General features: G+C 35.6%; 1 protein-coding gene and 1 long non-coding RNA gene across 4 annotated transcripts in view; both read left to right on the top strand.

The window, feature by feature from the left end:
- Nucleotides 1-18540, top strand: part of TAPT1 (transmembrane anterior posterior transformation 1) — a 50647-nt gene that overhangs the window by 24198 nt on the left and 7909 nt on the right. For all 3 annotated transcript variants that reach the window (XM_030492988.1, XM_030492987.1, XM_030492986.1), the window contains 9 exons: nt 473-635; nt 4692-4827; nt 5687-5784; nt 5926-5995; nt 12256-12336; nt 13205-13314; nt 14918-14977; nt 16363-16431; nt 18002-18078. In XM_030492988.1, coding sequence (XP_030348848.1) covers nt 473-635; nt 4692-4827; nt 5687-5784; nt 5926-5995; nt 12256-12336; nt 13205-13314; nt 14918-14977; nt 16363-16431; nt 18002-18078 — 864 coding nt within the window. The remainder of the gene's footprint in view (nt 1-472; nt 636-4691; nt 4828-5686; nt 5785-5925; nt 5996-12255; nt 12337-13204; nt 13315-14917; nt 14978-16362; nt 16432-18001; nt 18079-18540) is intronic.
- Nucleotides 1770-2825, top strand: LOC115610901. The gene is made up of 2 exons (XR_003992385.1): nt 1770-2104; nt 2777-2825. It is a non-coding gene; the product is annotated as an uncharacterized LOC115610901 (long non-coding RNA).

The following is an 18540-nucleotide window of genomic DNA, read 5'->3' as shown; positions in this document are numbered from 1 at the left end:
GAAGATACTGAATTGCATTTAGAACCCGTTCCTCAGCATCCAGTTCATTATAGTGAAATTGAAGATGACTGTTTCGTTTCTTTTTCTTTTGGTTATACCAAATACAATTTCTATAACTGATGAATTCAAAATGATAAGCAAAATTGACTGGAAGAGGGAAGGTAAATCAAAAACCAGAGGGCATGCATGCAGAAGGTTCTTTAGAAAATAGGAGTTCTTGCCCAACAGATACACTATTTTAACCAAAGGGATGTGGGAGATCAGACAATGTGATCCTATTCAGGAGCGTGATCTATAAATGTCTGTGGTGGTTATGGGTGTTCCTGATGTATTGGAGTCAGGAGCAGTGGAAGGAGCAGTAATAAACTGCTTTAAAATATATCCTTGATTAACAGCTTGTGTAAATTCGTATTGACTTTGTATCTTGTGAGTATATGACATTTAGTGGAACTTTTTGCCCTTTGTATTTCAGTGATAGACGTTTGCTACAACCTGCTCAGGTATGTGACATTCTCAAAGGAGTTATATTGGTCATCTGCTACTTCATGATGCACTATGTTGACTACTCTATGATGTATCATCTGATAAGGGGACAGTCTGTCATAAAGCTCTACATCATCTATAACATGCTGGAGGTAAGAATGTTGGCATCAGAATATCAAGCATGCTTTTTCTCAGACTATCTAAAATATTGTTCTATTACAGTATTTGTATTTAGAATATGGCACATCTCATATTCTCACAAATGTGCACACACCCATAGTAGTAAGCCTGGATGCAGTGAAACTGGCAAGTACATGAAAAATAGATTTTGTAGATACTGCTTCATATTGCCTAATTCCTGGAGCTTGTTAATCGGTTTATGTGAATGGAAACTGAAAACTGGAAATGAAAGAAGAAATGCCTTAAACTGAAATGCAAGAAGTAGAGTGAGTGAGGTTTTGAAATTGAGAAAAGTAGAAACTATTAGTTTGAAATAGTGGTAATATCCTGAGAGAAAGGAGAGAAGGAAGATAGTAGAAGACACAGAATTTGTTTTTTAGTTCTTCATTATGGAAGTGTAGCTTTCATTGTTTGCAAAGACACATTACTGCTTAACCCATCTCAGTCTGGGCTAGCAAACAAAAGCCTGAGTACATAAACAGTAACTTAAGTGAATATAGTGAAACAAGAAAACGAAATTCTGGTTTGGGAGGTAAGATAAAGAGAAGTCTGGGGAGCGGGGGGAGAGATCTTTTGTTTTGTTAGTAATATACAGTGTGAAATTTTTAATTGCACTTCTATGATCAATGATTCACAAAGTAAATAATGATTTCATAGCTACAATCTTATCTCCATCCTGCGAATATAGGACCTATTAGGAGTACAACCTCTTAAATCAGAGCTTTGTACACAAGAGTTACGCTACTAGGATTCTGGGATCTCTGAATAACATTAATCCTTGTTTAAACATCTGTTGTACCTTTGTTTGAAGATTGCTAAAATGAGACTACATTTTGTGCAAAATCTGAATATTTTGTCTAAAGACATTTGTTCGTTAAAATATGAAAATATTGCATAAGAAACACATTTCATTATCCTTTGGGCGACATGGTTTAGTGCGAGGTGTCCCTGCCCACGGCAGGGGGGTTGGAACTAGATGATCTTAAGGTCCTTTCCAACCCTAAATATTCTATGATTCTATGATCCTAAGTGAAATAAATATCATAAAAGCCACTTCAATTGTTTCTTTGTAGGGGTTTGTTTCCTTTGATTTAAGGCATTTGGCACTTGTTACTATGTGGATTTTAGTCGTGTTTGTATATTCATCCATATATAGGGGTTGGAACTAGATAATCTTTAAGGTCCATTCCAGCCCTAACCATTGTATGGTACGGTTCCATAATTTGAGAGATTATAATATAATAAATAAATGTGTTCAAAGTAATTTCTCTTTATTTCAAGACTCCTTCAAGTCACTTCTCTTAAAGCTTAGAAAGTACAGCACTGTGTGCTTACCACATAATTGGAGAGACTGCAGCGTTTGCTGTGATTTGGAAGCCATGTGCCATTCTATTTTGAACAAAGAGATTAATTTCTTTGCTAATGTCTGGCAGAACCAAAAGTGTGTCTGAACGAAGAAGTGGGGGTTTGATTTTTCGGGAGGAGAGTTTGTTTGTGGGGGTTTTTTGGTGGGTGGGGGGGGGTGTTGTTTTGTTTTTTAGGAAAGGGGGAAGTCTGTTACCACTCAAAGTTATTAGAAAAATTATATTAGACCCTGAAGTCAGAAACGGTATTTAATTTCCAAGGTGTCTCATAAAACCCAACATGCCAGGCAGAGGGCATGTTTTTTAAGGGACTTTTTTACCATGGTAGCTTGCAGCCACAGTATTAGCAGAACATGTCATGGGATCCCACCAGTTGATAGCTTTCAATAGTTTGAATATTGCCTTGCTTAGACTACTTCAGTGAATTTTGTTGTTAGTCTTTACTACTAATGCAAGCGATGCTTTTTAAGGAACTGTTAAATATGCTTTTTTTAAAAAAAAGAAAACCAACAACCTTTACATTTTCACAAATTTTTAAAATAGGAAGATTTTTTAGTTCATTTAATTCATTGAGCTGCAGAGATGTTTACAATGTCCTAATGTTTTCGGCTGTTGGAAAGTCCAGGAAGTATTGTCCCGGGCAGATACAATGAATGCAAAAACTTCAAATTCTGTGCTGAATGCTCCATGTAGACAGCCTCAGGGGAGCGTTCAGCACCTTTGGCTTAAATAACACTTTTCTTTTTTAGATTCAGACCCACCGGCTCCTGCTCCTTGTGAAGCCCCAGTGTGCGTTACGCTGGTGACAGCACTCACCATGGAATTCTGCTGGAGCCTGGAGCCGGCATGTAGGGTTTAGGTAAGTCATATTTGGAAAAGCAAGCAGCAATATTGTGTGCTGGGTTTTAATATTTTTCTATCCTGTCAGCTAAGAAAAAAAATCACTGCCTAAATAAAAAGGAAAGCAAAGTCACCATTTTTATGTATTAAACCCCTCACAATATTGTGAACAAAAACTTACCAAACTCTTAAGCATTCTGTAGTTGATGCTACCACAGCAGGTGTAGTTACTCAGTGTGGGTCATCACAATGAGCAGGAATCTAATAATGCAGACCACCTTAATTTACAAAACTTAAAAGCCGAAAACACTACCACTGTAAATATCTCTCAAACTGATGGGTTTTTGAACTTCAGGTTTATGATAATTCAGGAGCTTATGGTTTTATTCATTTTATTTCATAGGTGATGCTTAAAGTGTAGCATATAGTACAGTTTACTTGAGACATCCAGTCTCAAGTAATATTTGGTTTAATTCAACCTTCATATTTTATGAAACTTCGACAAATGTTGGCTTGAATAGGTTAAACTATATGACTTCTCCCTTCAGTATCTTTATGTTTAGAACTCATGATTAACAAAGTCAGGAAACTATCCCGAATCTGGGTTTACTTACATTGTTCCCAAGAACATATTTTCTAGTTAATAGTATGGTTCAGTATTTGCAGGTACATTGTGCATCTCCTTCTATAGTGCTACATGGTTTTTTAACATGTCCAAAACTGTTGTCTTACAGAAAGATGCTAAATGGAAATATCACTTGTCTTTGTTAAGTAGAGATAATCACTACTATTTCCGTTTGGTTGAGTTAGTAAGCAATGAAAGATACCCCCCTTTTTTTTAGCCAGACATGCATTGTGACACCAAATTTAATTTTTGAAGTGCTGTTTTTGTTATCTGGTGCAGCTTAGGTTTAAAATTAGTGAACTGTAGTGTATAGGCAGAAAAAAGTCTTTGCTCGTAACAATCTTCAATTTTACGTGCTTGCTGATGATGAAGTGTTGAGAACTGATGTAACTCCATGTGACCTTCTTGCTGTGGTATTGAATTACAAGCTCAGATTGCTCTCCAAGTTTTTCCTGTCTTTAGAACCACTGCTATGGGGGTTTTCCTACTTGTGCATATATTTTTTTGAGTTACACTTCCGATGTTTGTAGGGTTTTCTTCAAACTAATTTTCCCTTTTTAGCAGTATTTCTAGTCCCTCTTGATCACTTGGTGTTGTATTATAGTACTTTTGTTTTTAAATTCTGCTTTATGCAGAGGTTTATGTTGAGTATATACTTTATTCCAAGATGTAAGGAAACAGCACAGGCAAATCTATTTCTATAGAGTATATAAATTTCTGTATAGAAATAATTTCTATAGAACTAAATACTATTTCTATAATTTCAGTCCTTTTTGTACCTATAAGCTGATGTTGTTCCCTATGGCACATTGGAAATTCACTTTCTTTCCTTCCGCTCTCCTTTCTCGCCCCACCATTAAACCCAGAGGGGTGGATAGTTTGAGGAAACACATATATTGCTTTATCAAAGGCTGATGTTTGAACTGTACTTGGATGTCTTCCAAGGAAGCATCTAAGATAACGCTACATGGTTATGTATTGTAAATACTGTTGAAAAGGGGATAGTAAATTTGAGAGGGAAAGTAAGCTGCTGAGTATACAAAAGGAGCAATATCAAATCCAGAAATGGAAATGGAATGGGCAAGAGATGAAAGGTGATAAATACAGGAAACTTAGGTTGAGTTTTACTTACAATGGCATATTCAAGTCTTGGAGAGAAAAATATTGCTTTAAGGTAGTAAAAAGGTTTTCTTGTTTAGGTGGCTGATCGTCTGTTTTCTTCATTTGGACAAGATATTTTGGATGCTCTTTATTGGACAGCTACAGAACCTAAGGAAAGAAAAAGAGCTCACATAGGTGTGATTCCTCACTTCTTCATGGCAGTGCTGTATGTCTGTATCCTTTTTCTTCAATACATTGCAAAATTTTCTAAATTAAATTACAGAGTAATTGCTGTGCATTATTTTATGTTAATATAGTTGAGAAATTGATAGTATTCCTCAATCAGTGTTCCCTTTCTTTCAGAGTAAAATTGCCAGTTCTACAGGTTTTTAAAATTAATGGAAAAAACCTTTTAACCTGCTCTTAAATAAAAACCTTCATAATGGTATACTGCTGCAGTAGTAGACAGCTTTTTTAAATACCTAATGCGTAATAAAATGAAAACCAATAATTGGATAGTTCATGGAAATTTTCATTTCTGATTTGTATTTGAGTATTTTGGGTCACAGGGTCTGGAAGAAAGTGGGGTTTTGTTATTTAGTGGAATGTTAAAAAAACCTAGCTTGAAACATTTTCTTTCAATGAAGGGCATTTCAACTCATGCATATTCAGGATGCAAATGAGTCTGAAGTAACCTTACAGTGAACTAATGAAGTAGAGAGATGTACTCGGATAGATGTGGCGATGAATTCAAAATTCTTGTACTTTCTTCTGTTTTCTCTGAAATCTTTAGGTTAACTCTGAATCTTTATTTCAGATTTTTTTTCCTTCAGGTTGTATTGCTGTTTCTCCTGACTAATGTCATTAGGCTCTTTTAGAACAAGAAAATTAGCATAACTACTACATGCTACAGAGCACTGTGGGTACCTTATAGAGGTTTAAGTACTGTCTTGCTGTAAATCTAGTTGATAGGGAGATAGAAACTTTTTTGTCAAACTTTGGAAACAAAATAGAAAATTTGAGGGTTGGTACTGTTTAGTATTGTTGTAATGTAAAATATTTCCAAAGATGCTTCCTTAACCCTGCTATCTAGTCCTGCATGCTATTCTTATAATGGTTCAAGCAACAACCCTTAATGTGGCCTTCAACTCCCACAACAAATCACTGCTTACCATCATGATGTCCAATAATGTAAGTATTATACAGCTACCCTATTTTTTTCAGCATCCTTCATCTTTGTGTATCATATGTCTATTTGCATATTATTTGTCTGATTTGTTTGTATCAGTTTTTTATCAATAAAAACTAACTGGCTGTTTCTAAACATTGCAGTTCGTTGAAATAAAAGGAAGTGTTTTCAAGAAGTTTGAGAAGAACAATCTTTTTCAGATGTCAAATAGCGGTATGTATAGCTGTGCTAATCAGGAGAAAATGTGAAGTGAGAGCCTGATTCTTTTAAATTATTCATTTATTTAACGTTATTGATAAAACAACTTTACTTTGGTGAATTTGAGCATTCTGACTTGAATGCCTTATCTCCCCTATTACCATGTGGTTCAGTAGGATGAAACTGAGATTCCACTTCCACGAACACTGTTGTTTCTTAAATGGCTAGCTTTTATTTGAGGTTCTAAAGCATCCTATTGGCTGTGTGCTGAATTCATTATTGAATAGGAATTTTAGATTTATGTTACTCAAATTATCCATGCTTCGAAGTGTCTAAAGTAGTCTGTGTTTTTGGAAAGTTGAATTTGTAGTGTGCTGTGTTGACAGTGATCTCAGAATGCATGTTGTTTGGCAGTTGGGAGGATAGATCTTGAAATACTTCCCCATCCCTAAAAAGAGTTATAACGATGAAGCAGTTGGCTTATGAAGGGTTTACCAGTTATGACTATCTTTTGACATGCTATCAAGATAGCAGTAGAAAGTACTTAGGAAATACATTATGCTTCTGGCACTCCTTACCTGTCTTGCTGCTTAGTATTAAATTTGGGAACTCGTATTCAGTGTGTCTCAAGAGGAAAAGCAGGTATCCTTTCTAATACTTTTCTGTCTAATACTGCTGTCGGCCATCTGAAATACTTGTTGAATTCTTGGTTTCAAAACTAATAGGAGAAATTGCACTTCAAGGTTGTACTACAGCTTCTTTGCTTGTAATATGTTCTGATCTTTGAACACACTAGTTTCTGCTGTTTTGTGCATATGACTTTTTTGGTCAAAGCTATTTATACGGATAAGCAAGCAAAGTAGAATAAATTTTTCAATTCCAAGTGCTGGTTTTTCAAACCAGAGAACTCAAATGTTCAATAGGTTAAAAAAATAATAATAATAATGTAGCTGCTTATTTGAAAATGGATGGTTTGGATTTTTTTTTATGAAGAGTTAAACTTTCAGAAGACTTGCTTCAGGTTTTGAATTCTGGCTATTGATGGGATTTTTGTCTAATTGCAAACTGCAATAATATTGCATGCAAATGCGTAATGGCAATTGTTTTGTGATGCTTTGGGTGAGAGACTATTCACAAAAATGTTAAATATATCACAAAACAGAAAAATAAGCACTGAATTTTCATCCACCTCATAAGTTCTTAAAAAAAACCCCAAAATAATCTTCCCGCGGCGTTGATAAGATGCTTATTGTGTATTAGGAGTATTTATTTTTGGTTCCAAGATTTAAATACTTATATTTTTTAAATTAAATGTATTTAAATTTACAGTGAGAACATCCAGAAGTGATATTTACTAAAATACTGACAGAAAACAAATGAATTTTCATAAATTTTCTCTCATTAATCACAGTACTCACAGAAAATAGTTACAGGTGTGCACCTAGCTCTCCTACTGAAAGGCGAGGCCTCTTTCTTGATTTAAATGTTGAAATAAATGAGGGACTGCTGTTAGAAGTGGCTAGTAATTTCCTCCATAAAAAGCACCTGTAATAGTGTATTAGAAGAAATGTATATCAATATTATATTGCTGGACATGATTATTGGAGACCCGTAATAACAATGACAGGTGTCTCATTATTTTCCCTGGTGGAAAAAGTGATGCTATTCATTATACCGTTTGGGGATGGAGGTAGGTGAGTACATACACAGAAGAGTGCACAAAACAAGCTAATTTATTCCCTTCAAACAGGTAACTTTTCCCAGAATACTTCTCAATATGGTTATAAATAGCAATGTTTTTCTTCTCATAAATAATGTAGACAGGTTTTTAGGAGAGGTTTTCACCTCTTTTAAACATATTCACTGAGTCACAGCTTCAGTAAGAATGGATCAGTATTGCTTCAATTCATGTATTCTGATAACTTTTTTATCCTTTAAATGTTTTATTTCCAGCAGCTGAAATGGTAGTGCATCTTGTGGTGGCATGCTACACCGATGCTGTATCCTGTGCACTGAGCTTCCAGTTAGCCTTTGGAGCATCATGTGCAGCCTAGAACACAGTATGCTACAACTGCCTGGCTGGACTGAACTAAAGTGCTAAAATAAAGCACTAAATATAGGTCCCCCTATATATTTCCCACCTTTCTCTTGGTTTCTTCTAGTATTTTTCTCAGGTCTGGAGTCTTTGCTGTAGGGTGACAATGCCAACAGTAGCTGATTAAGCTTAGACTGAGTGAATAGATGCCCCCTTGCCCCACCTTTTCTGGGGCTCTTCCTAAAATATTACTGTTGTCTCAATCACGTGGTTTAAATTCAGTGAAAAGGTATCAAATTGTACACAGAAGCTAAATACTGTGAAATCATTTTCACTTGGCATTGTGCTCAGCAGTGGCTTGTGGATAGCAAGCAGATCTATGGCTGTGCTATTTTTCCCAGTATTTCCAGCTCTGAACTTAGTGCTGTGGAGTCAGTGATGCTTCTCACCTTTGTATGGGAGTTTAAAATTCTGCTCTAACAGCTAATTGATTAAAACCTTAGATCTAAAAGAAGCGTGAATCATCTACATAAAAACTAATTGAACAGAACATGCGATATACATTGGTTATCTTTTAGGTGCAGCAGGTTAAAAAAGATCTTGGGGTTTGTGTACCTGCTTGATATTGCAGCTGTGGAATCTATGATTTCAACCATATCAGCTCCAGCAGCTTTGATTTTTCAGCTGCAGTAAAACTACTTTCCCATTGTCACCCTGACTTTTACTAGGAAATTTATGTACACCCAGGCAATCTAAACACTGTGGCCATTGGAAAAGACTTCTGTGCAGAAGACAGAACCTTATATTTGTTGTAGCAGGAAGAAATATTTCTTTACATTTAAATAGTGTATTCTCTTTTTGAAATAGGTATCTGTAAGCTAATTTTGTAGGGTTCAGGACTAGTGAACGAGGAGACTAAAATTATAAAGAGAAGCTCTTTCATCATTATTGAAAGCCAAGCATGCTGCCTTCCTTTATCATTTCAAACATCTTATTTTAATTTCAAGCTGTGCTTTAAACTGAATTTTTCACAAAACACAATTGTACATCATATGAAGTAGTACATTAGGTGCAGTGCATTATGCTATTAGTTTCAGTTAGCTGTTTGGCCTGATTATACCTTGATTTTTTTAAGTCTCTCATCTCAAAAAATTTAACATATTTATTCTGAAGCTTTAGGAACTTCAGTTTTTTTCTTTAGAGTGTCTTTTTTTTTCCTTAACTCTGTTCTTCATGTTTTGTTGCTGATTTATCAGTCTCTTTTGGCTTTGATCAAAATACTGAAAAAAAATATTTTTACCTTTGGTCTCTGGAATTCAAACTGCTTTCCCATATGGCTTTAGTTTTTTTAATGTCATTATTCTAATTCAGCTGTTTATTTTAAGGATGAAGGATTTGGGGGCAAGAGTACATTTAAGATAGATCAGTGCCTCCTTGATGGTTTTTTGTTCAGTCTTTGATCCTTTCTTGTGCACTGGTCACTTGCGAAGAGGTAGTTGTCACTAAAGTATATTAGCATTTGCTTAAATGTAAACCAAAAAATCTTGTTTCACTTACATGCTATGATTTATAATCAGCTTTTGATCTAAACATATAAACACTGAGATTAACATGATCAAAATTACGTTTTCTTTCCTGATTATGGATTCCTACGTGATGTGACAGGGAATCTGGAAGGAAATTAATAGGTGCTCCAAAGACTATTTTCTACTAGGGCAAGTAGAAGTGCCACTTCTGGATTGTTGTTCCTGGGATCTCATGGACCTTCTTGATAGCTACTACTGCCAGGTACCTAAGCTCTTCAGAGTTCAGGTCCTGCTTGAATTAGTTCAGTAATCAATGGTGTGAGATGCTGGCTGATTGATTATGCTAGTCCATACTAGATGCAGTGTTGTCCTAGGAACATCCTTTATTTCCAATCACATCCATTTTTTTAGTCTTTTACATGTGTTTTAATAGTGATAATACCCTGTGACACATTGACAATTCAACTTTCGGTCTCTGTTGGCAATCTGTTCAGTCCTTTAAACTGAATGTCTCTATTTTCCAGAAGGATTTAGAGAAGGGCAAAATGTGTTATTAATATAGGTATAGAATTCCTTTTGAATTGGAATGGCAGGGTTCATGTTAGTGGAGTGAAAGTATTTAAAATCTGATTTGGCTAAGTACAATCCTTTTTTGGGCTTTACTGCACAGAACCACTAGAAAAAAGGTACGTTTTTAATTGGATTTAGGTCTAATTACCATTGGTTGTTTTGGATATCCTGGAGCCTTTTCTGTCCTTTTCCATGAGGGTGAGAAATGAAACGAATTTCTGAGTCATTTGGGTTTCCTGTTGAAGCTGCAGTAAAATGCTCTTTCTCCGGTGCTTGAGTCTCTGACAATCAGTTGATGAGAGGGACAAGGATGAAGAAGAGCAACCTCACTTGTTCCTCTCACTTTGAGCAGCCTTGAACAGCTGTGGCAGCAGAGATAACAGATTAGAAGGAAGGCCAGTAAGAACAGGAAGAATAAGCAGAGAGGAAATACAGGTGTCAACCTGTCATCCAGTCTCAGAAATTAGTGAGGGGAGAATTTTTATGGAAGTTTATTTTTACAGTGTAAGAGGAAATTTAAGGCAAAAGATACCCCTTCTCAATTTAATCCTGACTGGTGAGGTAACATATTCTGAGCAGGTAATAAATGTCTGAAGGATTAGTTTGAGACATGGTTTACTGTTTAGGCCTGAATTAAGGTCCTTACTTCCCAGGGAGGCCTGTACAAACAGAAGTGCTCAAGTGGGATCTGAAGCACTGAAGATGGGATATGTGTGTTGTCTTACGCATTGATGATCACTGATGATGATCATGGCAGTGTGGGAAATACAAGATGAAGCCTTTTTGAGATTTTGGGCAAAAGTCTCAAAAGTTGGTGATTATTTTTGAATTGCCAGTGGGTTAGGTAGAGAATATAGATCAAGGGATGCTAGACTGCATATTAATCCATTGGTGACAGTGCCAAGTGATACCTCATAACTAGATTTATCAGAGAATACTGTGTTCTGGTAATTGAGTAGTATTTGATTATTTCAGAAGCATAGAAGAACATACTTGACTTGTTGGAGTGTTACTGGCAGGTTAGGACTTTACCTGTGTCCTGTTTTTTCTAGTATTTAAAATCATTTTACCAAAGGATTTCTTTGTTTCTTCCCCCATACATATACCACTTGTTCTGTTTTGGAAGCTTGTGTTTCCTTTGACCTTTTCCCAGCCCATACTAAGAGATGAATTTATGTACCCCAAAATGTGCCTTTTAAATGTGTGCTTGCTTTCTCAGTCTTCTTGAATTCTTTGTGCTTTTTGTTCCCCTTTCCTGGAGGAGTAGTTCTTTTCTTTTTGCTCCTTTCCTTCAGGCTTGCCAGTATTTGGAAACTTGTTTTTTAAAATGAGGGACATTATTATACTATAGTGGCTGCAGTTTGTGTGCTTTTTAATATGTTAAAAAGTGTGATCCTTCCTGGACCAAGCTGTATGTATGGGTTGTTTCTGGACATAGGGTACCAGAGTAGAAAAAAAGACCCTGCCTAGTCTGGGAGGGCAAGTCATAGGACTCTGTCTCAAGTCAGACTGCTTCTGTGTTACAGTTCTTGAGGTTTTGATAACTGAGCTAATGTATCCTGCTGTTCCTTTTTAAAGTGGCACTGTGGAAGACTAGTAGGAACCTTCCAAGTAAGGTGTAATAGTTGTGTTGAACTACTTTTCCCGACCTCACTACTGGACCCAGTATGTAGCAATTTGCATATCTGTGATCTGTAGAAAATGAAATTTGTCTTGCTTCTGACTTGACATGACAGGCAGGTGTATTGTCCCCATTTTTGCACCAGGAGGTGCTGGTTCTTTCTGAATCGCACGAGAAATGCACAAACTTTGTCAGGAAAGATGACTATTTTATTAATGCATTAGAAAAGGTGATAGCAAGTCACAACTTAAGTCCCTTCTGATGCTGGGAACCCTGAGTTGGTGCAGCATCAGATGAACCTCCAGTCAGGCCCAGCATACTGTTGAGATCCTGCCCATGGTGAGGTTCCCATCATCCCCTCCCCTGAAATCCAGTCAAATAATTTATAGAAAAGATTAAGTCTAATCCCAGACTTAATAAATGGTAGAACTCAGCATGATTAGATATCTGTGTATGCAAAGAAATATTTCTTTGGAGTTGACAGGTTGTTCTTTTTTCTTTTTCTTTTTTTTTTTTTAACTAGATATAAAGGAGAGGTTCACCAATTATGTGCTGCTGTTAATTGTATGTCTAAGAAATATGGAACAGTTCTCATGGAATCCAGGTGAGTAAGCTAGTAGCAAAAGTTAATACAGAATGACAGATTCCTGTGCTATCAACAACTGTATCTCTTGATTCTTTCCTCAATCAGAAAGATAAGGATAACCAGGACATTTAATTAAGGAAACTTAATTTGTCAAATACCTTAGATTCTCTTTTTTCTATTTTTTGCTTTCTTGTAAGAGTGACTTGATCCTTTCTGTTTAGAAGTATATACTGTTGTGCTACAAACTTGCTAGTTGTGTTTCAAGTAGCGTCTTGAATGATTTCTTCCCAGCCCTTCTGTTTCCTTGGTGTACATTGAGGATGAAGGGTCCCCTAGAGAATTTTATTCTGAGGCTAGTGAGATTGAAATTTTGATAAATTATTTTAAAATTTCCATATATAATTTAATATTGATTATACTTATGATTTTATATGGAATACATATTGAGTAAAATTTAGTTATTTTATTAAAAATTTGGTTTAACAATTTTAAGATTGTGATCTGTGTGATGTATTTTGCTTAAATGTTACTAGTCTACCTAAATTTCACCTTAAGCATCTAAAACTGCAGGTTCTCTGCTTCATACATACTGAACATCTACTGTCTATTATGTACAAGTGTTGTCTTCCTAGCAGAGATTAAACTTCACAAAGTAAAGGCTTTAAAACCTGATCCTAACTGTGGTGTGATTGTATAGTACTGATAAGTCTCTAGAACAGCAGTGGAGTAAGTGAGAACTTGCACACTGCATGCTGAGTGGTGATGTAAAGTTATAGACTCTTCAGACTCTTGAGGGCTTTTGACTGTTGAGCAGAATTGTTATAATTTTTGTTTTGTATACTGGCATCACATTAAATAGCCTAACTTGTTTCTTCCCAACCTTCAGATCATCTTTGGGTGTTATTCCCAGATGTTTGCATGGTGGTTGCTTCAGAAATTGCAGTGGATATTGTGAAACATGCCTTTATAACAAAGTTCAACGACATCACAGCTGATGTAGGTATCCTGTTTGGAATGCCGAGTGCTATTTGAAGTTGTAGTTTATTTTGCTAAATTTTTTTTAAATATTGAAATTTATTCCAGTTCAGAAAATGTAAAAATTATTTTCAGATATAGGATATCTTTTGGGAAAGCTTGGTAATTTCCTGATAAAATATACTTTTGAGGATCTTTATAATGTGGAACAAACACCTCTGCTTCTAAATTAGCAGTTCCAGATCCATAAATTACTGAAAGTGTTGTATAACAGTTCACATAATAACTACAATCCACATAACTGGCAGATCATTTTGTGAAGTGATCACTAGTTAAATTGACAGAAAGTTACTTGTTCTGCAAGTCTAGACAGAGCTTGTACCTGTTCCTGTCAGAATGGATTGTAGGTTAAAATTCAGGGTTTAGGAAAAACATCTTGTGAGGCTGCTGAACCTCTGTTGTTGTATGTGTGTTAAAGGTGGAATCTGAAATGAGAGAGATATTTTTCCACTATCCCTGGAGCACTAATGTGAAGTAGGTTATGTTAGTTTCCCACTTCTGAAAATTCTTAGGCCATATGTATTATGCAGCCCTGCTTTTAAAGCAGTAGATGAGATTACTTTTTATGTGTTGTGGCGTGATTTGTCTTGACATTGGCCATTTGTCTTGCGTGTTGTGCGAGTTCCAATGTACTTGATAAATTTGTGTAGTGATGAGCTAGTGTTTTTTCACTTTTAAAACCTCTTTTGAGGAAATGAGATCAGAACTTGTAAGTGCTATCTTTTCTGGCATCTCCAAAGTAACTACAATGTGCAGTGTAGAAACAAGTTTAATGGATGTACTTAATAAGCTCCCTTATGCCAGAGGCATTTATGCATGCCCTACTTTCATATAGAGTGTGGAAAAGAGCAATAATGAAGTCATGATAGCCAAGAGTGTAGCATGCATCAGTGTGCTGAAACAGCTGGAGGATAGGGCTAGTGAGTGACAATTTTGCAAGGTTTATTTAACAAACCTTGTATTTTTTGTAAGAAGTTCTAAAGAGTTACGATTGCTAGCTCCGACTTTTTCAGAAGTTTTGAACACCTGCAGTGCAGCTGCCCTGCCGCTTATCCTTAAAATAGATGCTTTTATGTCTTAATATGCAGAACTGTTTTAAAGAGAAGATAAGCTACATTTATCTTCTGATACAACTTGCTTTTTTCATGGGATCACTTGCTTAGTGTATAAATAAGCTCGCATTTGTTTAATTTGATCCCAGTGCTACCTTTCATGTAGCTTAAAAACAATTATGAACTGTAGGGAAAAAGTATACATGATTTTGCTTACTTGGTGTTTCTGATGATCCTCAAGTTTAGTAAGTGCTTTATAAAATCTTATTCAATTCTTAAAACGTAGCTTAGTATTGTTTATTTGTTGTATATATATGCGACTTACTTTATCATGGAAATATAGGCTCATCTGTTGAAGGGTGTAGTTAGACCTAAGAAAAACTGGCTTGTGCTACTTCAGCCTGGCATAGATGTCTGTAATATTTTTACAGAAATATTTTATTAATATCTCTGTTGCTTTTATAACGTGATAACAAATGAATCACACATCCGATGTGCTGGATTTTTTCCAGGTCTACAGTGAATACAGAGCCAGCCTTGCATTTGACCTTGTTAGCAGTCGACAGAAAAATGTAAGCCTCAAAATAAAGGCATCTTGTGTGTTAACTAACATAATTGTTACAGTGCGGATCATAGAATATTATATTGGATATTGGAACAAATACTTAAAGAAATACATACAGAACTGTTACACTCCCACAGCACTGAAATTCTACCCTTCTTTTTAATCAGAGATGACAGGATATATTCTTATTTTTTTAATCCAGTTGTTCAGGTCACTTCAGGCTTCATTTAATATATTGAGAAGTCTCTTCCAAATACACTTAGAAGTCAGGGGATGGTTTTACCAACTTCGGCATTTTTGAGATATATGAGAAGTAATTCACCTTAACAAGTTGTCATTGAGATAATTTTCAATTACTGTTCTTTTTGCTTTATTTTAACTGGTTTGGATCAAAATACAGTATTCATTAGGAATTTATATTCTTTCTTCACCGTGTGCACAGATATGTAGGGATGTTTTTACTATGCATGTTACTGTTGTGGCGTGGGTATTTATAGAGCACACGAACTGCTTGTGTTTTTCGTTAGTACTGTTTTCTGGAAGACTATTTACAGCACACCTTTCGTAATGAGTCTCTTAACTATTAGTGAGTGCTGTGGATGAGTGCTCTGTCTATTAAATGGACTTTGTTATAATAATTTATGTACTTGTCTTGGGAATGTTTAATAGCTATCACTAGGAATGAAGTAGTTGTACCTCATAAAGAAGTTAGACACCTTCAGTTACAAATAACTAATAATTTGTGCATTTTTTAAAATGGTTTATTAGTTCTGAAAACTCCACTCCTTTTCCTAGGGGTCTTTTGTGGAAAACGAGTTAGCATCATATAGCCACTAACTTTGGCATGACTTCAATACTGCATGAAAGCTGTCATGCAAAGTAGTTGTGTTTTGGGAGTTCAAATGTAAACATATTTTCAAAATTACTTTAACACAATTATCCTGAGGCTAATTATAGATGCTCGTAGAATGATTTAAAATCACTAGCGTGATGGATAATTGTTATTTTATCCCTGTTATGGGTTTTTCTGTACAGTATTTGAGGATCAAAGTCAAATTAATACAAAAAGGTCTCTAAGCTAGTAATAGTGTGCAGATGAAATATCATGGTGCATTTGGATTCAGTGTCCTAATTGCTCTCGGTTTAGAGATTTGTATTATACTCCAGTTGCTCTTGGTTTAGAGCACTGAAGCTAATCTTACTGGTCATGGTAGTATTACATTTTTGTCTGAGAGTACAGCTAGCTGCATTTGGATTTCAGAATGTGAATAGGTACACTTTATACCAGTACAGTGTTTGTTAGGAGAGATTGATTCTTATCTAGAGGGTGTGCCAAGCTAAAATAAGTTCATTCTTTTGCATAAATAGTTCATTCTTCCTCTTTTTTCCTAGGCATATACAGATTATAGTGATTCGGTTTCCAGAAGGATGGGTTTCATTCCTCTTCCACTGGCTGTTTTAGTAAGTTGTGTCTTTCTTATAAGTTTTCCGTCAATAAGGTCTCACTTTGAGAATATATACCTGTGAGATAGCTGGCTCATTTTTTTGTTTTGAGGACGAAATGATCGTGTTAAGTCACGGAAATGGTGCTGCAAGGTTGAGTTAGCGTTCAGTATAATCTAGATCACATATTAATTATGACTTCATGAATATGTTACTGTTCATCATCCCTTCATAGAAAATCAAATTTATTTTAATTTTATAGGATTTATAAGCATTTGAATTGTAGCAGTGGAGCTAAACTACATCTGTGCTTATTAAACATTTATTCCTTTTGGCAATTATCCTGTTCATTCATTCGGAAGAGTCAAAGCAGCTGGTTGCCAGAAGGTTAGCGGTAGCGTACTAGTTTTTTTAGGTTTTTCATGGGAGTCCTTGTGGTTTTCCCTGTAACGGTATGCTTAATGACTAAGTTTTCTTTTATATGAGTGAGCTGTGTGGTGTTTAGCTGCCTGCCAGGTTAAACCATGACAATACGGGGCACTGAGCTTCTGAGCTGTTGTAGAATATATGATTCTGAAATAGCTGGCCCTGTTACGTGGACATGCTGCTATAAAATGAATCACTTCATTATTGGAATTGTGTCCACATGCTGTCTGTTCTGAATTAACTATTGCAGAATGTTTTCTGTAAATAGCTGGCCTGACTTTCCCCATACACACATGCAGACAAGCAGTAGTTACCTTAACACTGGAGATGTGCCCTTGCTTTGCCAGCCAGGATGGTAATTCATCATTTTCCTGGAAGAGTATCAATATGAATTAACTTAAATGTAATTTTCTTCCATAGAGATGGGCAAAAATATCATTGACAGACTTTGCTTAGTTTTTATATAGGATTAAAAAAAAACCCAACCCCACACCAAAAAAAAACCCACCAAAAAAATAAACCAGCTGTGATCATAATCATGATTTCTTTTATAACTAAGCAAAGTACATCTAGTGAGAACTGGATTGAAATGCTTTTTTCAATTTAATTATGTGCTGATATGATATCCCTGAGACTAATAGCTTTAAAACAAACTGAAGTGCTTTGCTAACTTGGAACCCTAACTGTGAAATACTGAAGTAAACCTGAGGTTTCAGGATCATTTGTTACCGAACCTTGGGATTCATATACCTAGCCCACAAAGCAATTTTGTGTTCAAAATGTTAGCGTAGTATGAAACACTGATTCTGTTTTACTGTCAGCATCTCTTGACATTTTCCACAAAAATTGTTAACTCAGCTTCCAGCCCTTGACTTCTGGGAAGGGTTTTTTTTTGCTCAGCATTTTACTTAAGCATCAGTGATGAAGGAAACATTACCAGACTGTAGCTTTGGCAAAGTTGCAAGTAAGTGCTAGTGTAATGCTTATTCAAACCAAAATCTTGAATAGTTAGCACTACCAGGGGGAACATTAAAATAAATTTCTGTTAATGTAAATAATTCTACTTCTGTCTTGAATTTACCAAATAAGAAAGGTCTGTTGAAATATTGTAATAATAATAGTGTGCCGTGTTTTAACTGTTTAACTTTTGTCTTTAAAACAGCTCATGAGAGTCGTAACAAGCTCAATAAAAGTACAGGGAGTCTTAGCTTATGTTTGTGTTGTGCTGTTCTACTGTGGGTAAGTAAATACACACAATTGAAATGTATTTACCGTTATCTGATGAAATATATGAAAAAAGCTTCTGTTGATACATCCACGTGTAAGTGTAGACACAGTCTATGGTCAGTAGAACATAAAAGTAAAACACGCTCATAAACTGAAATTGAGAGTGCAGATTGGTCCGTAAGTACTGTAACTGCATTGGGGGATTCTAGCCCACAAGAAGTAACTTCAGTAATGAAAATAACTAATGGAAAAATGATTGAAAGAATTTGACAGAAAAGCACCATACGTCTGCATAAAAGGGGAATTAAACTTTCTGTGAAAAGAACGAAAAATTCAGTCTGTCAACAAAAATAAGCAGGAAGTACTCTGAGCAGATCATGAATTCTTCTCTCTGGTAGCTGAATGCAAGATTCCTTCCTGTTGGGAAACTGCTATATGAAAAAAAAAGTGAATGCAAGGCTTCCCTTTCTGGGA

This window comes from Strigops habroptila, chromosome 7 (assembly GCF_004027225.2).
Source record: "Strigops habroptila isolate Jane chromosome 7, bStrHab1.2.pri, whole genome shotgun sequence".
Taxonomy (NCBI): domain Eukaryota; kingdom Metazoa; phylum Chordata; class Aves; order Psittaciformes; family Psittacidae; genus Strigops; species Strigops habroptila.
The sequence above is the reverse complement of the archived record's forward strand: the minus strand, read 5'-3'. Positions and strand labels throughout refer to the sequence as shown.